This window comes from Sciurus vulgaris (genome assembly GCF_902686455.1).
Source record: "Sciurus vulgaris genome assembly, chromosome: 15".
Lineage (NCBI taxonomy): Eukaryota > Metazoa > Chordata > Mammalia > Rodentia > Sciuridae > Sciurus > Sciurus vulgaris.
Window position 1 is genome coordinate 69621205 of NC_136476.1, and position 8181 is coordinate 69629385.

Genomic DNA, 8181 nt, shown 5'->3' on the forward strand with positions numbered 1-8181 from the left:
ACTCATATATTGCTGGTGGGGTTGCAAATTAGTGTAGCCACTCTGGAAAGCAGTATGGAGATTCCTCAGAAAGCTTGGAATGGAACCACCATTTGACCCAGCTATCCCACTCCTTGGCCTATACCCAAAGGACTTAAAATCAGCATACTACAGAGATACAGCCACATCAATGTTCATAGCTGCTCAATTCACAATAGCCAGATTGTGGAACCAACCTAGATGCCCTTCAGTTGATGAATGGATAAAGAAACTGTGGCATATATATACAATGGAATATTACTCCGCCATGAAGAATGATAAAATTATGGCATTTACAGGCAAATGGATGAAATTGGAGGGTATCATGCTAAGTGAGATAAGCCAATCTCAAAAAACTAAAGGACGAATGATCTTGCTGATAAGCGGATAAGGACTTATAATGGGGGGTAGTAGGGGTTAGTGTTAGGGTTAGGGTTAGGTTTAGGGTTAGGGATAAGGAGGGTGGCAAGAATGGAGGAAGGAAGGATTGTATAGAGGGAAAAGAGGGGTGGGAGAGGTGGGGGGGAAAGGGAAAAAATAACAGAATGAATCAAACAACATTGCCCTATGTAAATTTATGATTTTTAATAAAAAAAAAGAACTAAAAAAAAAAAAAAAAAAAAGAGTCTGAATTCCAAAGCCTTTTCTAAAGCCAGTGGGACTTCCTGGTCAATGATATAGGGTACTAATACAGAAGGAAGGTCAATAGTCAAATTTGCAGAGTTACACAGTACAAAGGCGGTTGCCAGGGGCCGGGAGGAGGAGCTTGGGGTTGCTCATCGGAGGGCATCAAGTTCCATAAGGCTGGCGATGGAGACGCTCTGGAGCTGCTGCACACCACTGTCCCTGCCGCCAGCAGCAGTGACGTGCACAGGTGACACAAGCAGAGATGAGCTCTCCTGCTGCGTTCCTTCCCCAGGAGGAAGAGGAGGAGGAGAAGGAGGGGGGAGGGATTGAAAATGGGGGAGAGTTAAAACAAATTAAAAGTGCATCAGTACTTTGAAATCCATCCTTTCTCTGTTTTGAAAATTGGCCTTTTTAATTTGTTGGGCATTTCTGGACAGCATCCAATATTCCTTACATATGACCAGCTGCTGTTTGGGGTTTATTTCTTACTATTCTCTTAGTGTCTTAAAATATTCTTCATCTGGGCTTTAGAATAGCATTAACTCAAATAGGGCTTTTCTGGTTGTCTTCTCTACCTGGGGCTTTACTTCCCCTTCATCAGGCTTAGTGTCCTTTCTAAGTCTGAGGACCTCCCTTGCCCTGGATGACGGTGGAGGGGCTGGCAGCACAGGCTCTGAAGTGGGCTAGCACTTGGGCCCTGGCTCTGCTGCTCATTGGCTGCATGATCTTAGATCTCTCAGGCCTTATTTTCTCACCTGCAAAATGAGAAGCGCGTTAGGACCCAGTTAAGAGTTGTCAGGACTAAATGAGTGAATGCATGCTACATGTTCAAAATAATTGCAGTAAACATTGGTGGCTATTATATTAGCCTGATGAGGTCAGATGTTCATTTATCTTGTTCTGGCTGTCAGGTTGCAGGCTTAACTCTTCCTGTTTTGTTTTCATGCTGTATCATGGCTTTACAACGTCAACGTTATCCTCTATGTTCATCTTAATCTCTAGAAGCTTTGGCATGTTGAGCTTAGTCTTTGTTGGCCCACTGGGATTGTCCTGACAGGGGCAGTGAAGGGAACTAACATCCAGGACATTTGAGGAGCTACTTTAAAGGAAAGTTCTAGGTGGGGTGGAGTGGAAGAGTTGGTGGCACGATGCATTGCTGAAGCTACTTAAAAGGCTGTCATATTGATGTGGAGTTGACCTCTTCTCTGTGGTCCCAGAAGAAAGAGCTGGAATCACTGCATGTAAGTTTGGCTTTGGTGTAAGGGAGGAACTTCCAACCGCCTTAGTGCAAGCCATCAACTTCTCTCTCCTTCTCCACGACATCATTCTAACTGGTTTCCCACATCTGGAAGGCCTCCTCCAAGACATTAGCCATGTTGCAGCCCAAGTGATTTAAAGCACAAATATGATCTGTCATTTCCCTGCTTATATCACTTCAATGACTTCTAGCTTCTCTTAGGATAAAGACCAAAGTTCTTATTATGGCCTAGAAGGCCCACCAGGTCAGACCCTCCCCATGTCTCCAGCCTGCTCTCACCTGATACTCCTTTACCCTTGCACTGACCCAGCCAGCTTCTCCTGTCATTCATGTCCTCAAACTCCCCTTGGGGCCTTGGAACATTTTTTTTAGTTTTTTTTTTTTTTAAAGATAAAGTGATTTTTAATCTACAGGTAAAGGATTCTCTAAGTGATATTCAGGATAAACTACAAGCTTTATTTTAAAATAGATTTAAATTCACAACAGGTCTTACAATGATTTCAATAAATCAGGCACTTCAGAACACAATGCAGAACAACAACTATGTGGTGACTACTTAATATTCCAAGAGGTACAGATCTTTTTTAAATATGGAAAGAAATTAGACTTTCTACAATGTTAATCCCTAAGAACTATTCTCCTTTATAGACTACAATCAATATTATTGTCAATTTCATACACTTTTACTTTATAAAGAACTCCCACAGGAAGAAATTTCTGGAGGTTTTCCCAGATATATACAGCTACGTTTTCTATCGTTCTTATAACATCTGCAAAATATGGCACACCCAGATCCTTGTGATCAAGGGGCTTCCTGATGGCCTCCTCCATATATTTTTTGAGGTCAGTCAAATTCACAACCATTCCTGTAACAGGATTGGTCTCTCCATATACTGTCACCACAGCTTTGTAATTGTGCCCATGGCCATTGGGACTGTTGCATTTCCCAGTTTCCAGGTTTCCGCATCACTCAGAGATCTGCGCCTCCTAGGGAGCTTGGCCAAGTCCTGCACTCACAGCATTTCTGCCCAAGCAGCCCCGCAAGGGCCCCAGCAGGCGCACAGCCCGCCCTCTTTATTCATTTGTTTAATGAGGTGCTGAGGATCAAACCCAGTGCCTCACACATGCTAGGCACATGCTCTACCACTGAGCCACAAGCCCAGCCCTTTGGAACCTATTTCTATCTCTGCTTATGACCCTCCACTTCCCTTGTGCCTGGTGAGAGCCTCCGCTCCCTTCGGATGTTAACTTGGCCATTCTGCTCCCAGGGGTCCATTCTTGACTTCCTGTCTTGGTTAGTAGGTGTTCTGGTAGCAGCATATACCTCTCATTTCTACATTTATAATTTAATGGGTGTCTGATTAATGCTGAAATGTCCACGGGTACCGAGATAATGCCATTTTCTTCTCCTCACCGCGGTCCTCAGCATGGAACTCAGGAGCTGACACATTGTGGGTGTTCAATGAACTTTTTGAAGGAATGCATAAAAGAATGCCTGGCAGCAAGTGGGAACTGTATTTCATTCACTGCAGATGTTTTAACCTGAGGTTATGCAAACTCAAAGCTTGTTTCTAGAACCTGAGTCTATAATTTCCAGACCCTTATAATAAAGGTTTCCTTGGCTGAGAAAGTGGTAGTAAGCTCACTGAATGGTCCAGTCAACCTTTGAACCATTTACTTATTGTGTAGTTGGAAAAAATGCCTGAGCGCCATCTAGTGAGTGGAGGGAAAGATGCTTTTCTTCCCTCGTTCATTCATCTCTTGTGCACTAATAAAACCTTCACATAGACTATGAGGTCAGTGTGCCCTGTGGTGCTGTGCAAGATGGCAGCATCTCTGGCCTTCAGGGAAATCACAAGTTTTTGGTGGACACAGATGCATGAACAGAAGCTTACAGGTATTTGTGACTAAGGTGTGCCGGAGGTGGGTTTTCAAGAGGAATGTTGCTTAGTGTGGTTATTGGGAAGGATTTTAGGCTCAGAGAGAAGAGCCAATTGGAAGGAACTGATTGAAGAATCAGGACAAAGAGGGACCAAGTAAGGGACCAAGATCCTACATGAAGAAGGAGGGATGGTGGGCCAGCCTCCCCTTGAGCTGGAGAAGTCTGCAGGGAAGAAAAAGATGAGGTGTGACATGGGCTGAGAAGATTCTGGAAGTGAGCATAGTCTCGGGTTTTTTTTGCACAGTTCTACTCAAAGATGAATACTTTTCTACTGAACATGTCTTAGGAAAATATGCAAGGCAAGTTTTCTCAAACGTACCACCTCACCACAAAATGAGATCCACTCTAGCTGACATCTGGAATCAGAGTCTTTTTTCTTTTGTTTATTTATTTTTGTGATTCTGGGGATTGTGCCTGGAGGCCTCAGGCACAGGAGGCGAGTACTCTGTCACAAAGCTACAACGTCCCCAGTCCTGAAGTTAGAGATTCTTGGGTCTCTTGTTCTTCCACATAGCAAACCAGCCAAGCTCAGGCTTAGAATATTTTATTTTTTAGGATTTGGGCTCAAAGGAAAAATGATTTCTCATTTTCTCCTATAGTTCATAGTTGAATCCTCTACTTGTCTACAGTTTCTCCTTTTCGAAAACCCCATCTTATACCACCCTGTTTTGACCTTTGGTTCTCAGCCCGTTGTAGTTCAGTTTCTTCTTTGCAGGTAGGAAGATGGGGCTCAATCTCTCACTCTCTCACGGCCTCACCTGAGAGAAGCTACCAGAAACTGGATCCCCCAGTTCAGGAGCTTGTTACCAGCCATCTCTTCCATATCTACCATGAAGCCTTGTGTCGGAAGAGGAAGGGCAACCATTTCTGGGAGACTGAGAGACAGCTGGCTAGAGAGGTACCTGCATGCCACTGTGGAGCATGGAAAGAGGTGTGTGTGTGTGTGTGTGTGTGTGTGTGTATGTGTGTGTGTAGGAGTGACAGAAATGTTGAGGCTAGGATTGGAAAGGAGGTCCAGGTGGGCCTTGGGAGTTTAGGACTCCTGCAGGTTAAGGAGCAGGAATGGAGAGCCCTGTAAATAGGAGACTGAGAGATTTCGAGGACTGAAAGTGGGCCCAAGGTATGCGGCCACAGTCTACACGGTCCTGTGATGGGGAGGTACCTCCAGAGGAGGTGCCCACACAGGGGCATGTCAGGCTCAGAGAAATCAGGTGCTGTATGCATTGAGTCCAGCCCTTTCATCTACATCTTTTTTTTAAATTTATTTTTATTGTAAACAAATGGGATACATGTTGTTTCTGTTTGTACATGGAGTAACAGCATACCATTTGCATAATCATACATTTACATAGGGTAATGATGTTTGATTCATTCCATTATTTTTCCCTCCCCCCCACCCCTCCCACCTCTCTTTTCCCTCTACACAGTCCCTCTTTCCTTCATTCTTGCCCCCCTCCCACCCCCCATTATGTGTCATCATCCGCTTATCATTCATCTTTTGGATTTTTGAGATTGGCTTATCTCACTTAACATGATATTCTCCAATTTCATCCATTTGCCTGCAAATGCCATAATTTTATTATTCTTTATAGCTGAGTAATATTCCATTGTATATATATATATATATACCACAGTTTTTTATCCATTCATTGATTGAAGGGCATCTAGGTTGGTTCCACAGTCTGGCTATTGTGAATTGAGCAGTTATTTCATCTACATCTTGACCAGAGGTTCTTGTAAGTACAGTGTGGGGCTTCCCGGTCAGCACCTTCTCCACGGGCCAATGCTTAGTAGCTTCAAATCATCTGATTACTTACACTGGTTAAGGGGTGTTAAGTCGATCTCCCAGCACGTGGGGGAAGCTGACAGCTGGGCCAGGATTCAGAAGCATTAAGCTGGTTCCTCATCCCTTTCTCCCTAAGCCACTTCAAGTGCGCATCCACATTCCTACCTCCATCCTGCCCTACCTGGGAGTAGCTTCTTAGTTCTGCTACCTCACTAGGTCTAGCTTTACTTATCTCGTTCTGCAAAAGATAAAAATGAATTGAGAAAGAATTTAACCTACATAGCATTAGGGATAATAAAGTTTTAAAAAATATATCATTAAGAATAAAAAGGGGCTGGGGATATAGCTCAGTTGGTAGAGTGCTTGCCTCATAAGCACAAGGCCCTGGGTTCAAATCCCCAGCACCAAAAAAAAAAAAAAAAAAAAAAAAAAAAAAAAAGAATAAGACACATATCCCCAGGTGTCTTGGTTGGCTTCCCTAAGAAGCAGGCCCAGAGAGAGGTCTATGTGTAGGAGGTGTGTTGTGGAGACCTCTGGGGATCAATATCCCCAAGGGAAGGAGAGAAGCAGGGTCTGACGGAGGGAGGAGCGAATTGTGACGCAGTTACAATAAAGACCTCAGCTGATTTTGTGGGGAGCTGAGATGATCCTTCAAAGTTGTCTCACTTGGAGGCAGGAGGGCCAGGACTTTATGCTCCCTGTCCTACAACAGTGACCCACTTCTGGATTCAGGCTGCCCTGGAGAGAGGAGGAGGGATGTTGCCTAGCTAACTCTTTGCATTTGATACCAGTTCTCAGAGAGAGACTCAGCCAGAGCTGTCGGCCATCAACACAGAGAGTTAATGGATGGGCCTTGCCAGGGTAGTCTGGGCAGCGCAGCATGGCATCCACTAAACGGGCAAATGAGAAGAGACTGTTCACACTGAAGAACTCATTTTTACAGTAAGAATGTGAACCAGACATCCAAACTCTTTAGTAAAGAAAAGTGAAAAATTAAATAACATATCACTTTTAGCGTATCAGATTTGTGATTTTTAAAAGATATTGGCCATGGATAATGAAATTATAACCAGCATACAGTACTTTTAGATTCTGGGATGGTAGTGGGAGATTGAGTTAAGATTTAGAATCATTGTAGTTGAAGCCAGGGGAATAAATGTGACAGCTAAGAGAAAGTGTATGTAAAGAAAACAAGTAGCTCCACCAGCTCAGAGAAAAATTAAGATGAGAGACATAGTACTAAACGTATGTAAGTGCCCAGAAGGTTATTTTCCCCATGGGAATTTACAGATGTTATCTATCTATCTATCTATCTATCTATCTATCTATCTATCTATCTATCTATATCAAAAGACAGGAGAATAACTTCTGGGATTAAACTGTAACTTATTCCAGAGATAGAAGTAATATAAACTTTTGTTAACCTGCCCAAATTCCCAGTCCCATAAAGGATGACTGTACTGGATTCTGTGGCTACCGGAGGCGGCCTATGCCAGCCACAGCAGAGAGCTGTCAATTGCTCAGAATCACGTTCTGACGTGCTGTTTGGTCTGACGTGCTGTTTGGCCCTTGTAGAGGTGGAGCATCTGACCCAGAACCATCAGATGACCACACAGTCAGGACTATCCATTATGAGCTGTAATTTATTTATTTTTTCAGACTACTAAATTTAAGGACAGGTAGACCCATTAGTAATGGGTCCCTTCATGTGAGCCACTGGGACAGGGCACAAGTAAGGTCAGAGGGCACCAGAAAGCTGCAAGAGCAGGTGGCCTACATCCCATGTCATTGAGTGCCTCTTCCTCAGCACCAGTGACACAAGGGATCTCTTATGACAGCTGATGGAGAGGGGAAAAGATTGAGGCTGGTCCACAGCTCAGTATGTCAGCGCAAGCCAGAGGACTGCTGTGACCCCACAACCCCACTCAAGGATGGTATGGAAAGGTAGCAGTGAGAAATCCTCCTGCTAGGGACATCTGTCCTGATAGAGAGTGTATGCAATCAAGTAAGTGTACCAAGGACCACATGGGTTCACGAGCAGTAGCAAATGGTCTGGCTCCAGGTCTAGAAGGAGATAGATTAGAAGATCAGGGACAAGGCGGTCTGGAGAAGAGTCATGTGGGTGGACTGACAGGAGACGGAAAGACCTTTGTTTTACATATGCCTTAGTTCGTGAGAGCATCCATTACTGAAGAGGTCTTACCCAACCAGCGTAGACCAGGTGACTCAGCCAGTTGACATCATTAGCTACCTGGGTGTTGGTATAATGAGTTCACTAACAGAGCAGCCATGGTAGTTGGAATGGCGCCTACACGTGGTCCAACAGCTGATCTAGCTATTGCTTCTGCTGAAAAATCCAGTCTATCAGCAGAATCAACTAACAAGGAACCCCCGACATAGCATCATGCTCTAAGGAAATTAGCCAGCCACTGGGTGGAAACTTGACTACATCAGATCTCTTGCAAAATAGAAGTGGCTGCCATCCTGACTGGGATCAACTCGTATTCTGTATGTGAGTTCGTGGGGCTTCAATTAGCACCAAAATTGGAT

General features: G+C 44.1%; 1 protein-coding gene across 1 annotated transcript; it reads right to left on the reverse strand.

Annotated features, from left to right (window-relative positions):
* Positions 1-2316: 2316 nt before the first annotated feature.
* Positions 2317-2846, reverse strand: LOC306645038 (6-pyruvoyl tetrahydrobiopterin synthase-like). The gene has a single exon (XM_079112294.1). It carries the CDS (start codon positions 2765-2767, stop codon positions 2546-2548), a length of 222 nt encoding a protein of 73 aa, XP_078968420.1. The 5' UTR covers positions 2768-2846; the 3' UTR covers positions 2317-2545.
* Positions 2847-8181: the final 5335 nt, after the last annotated feature.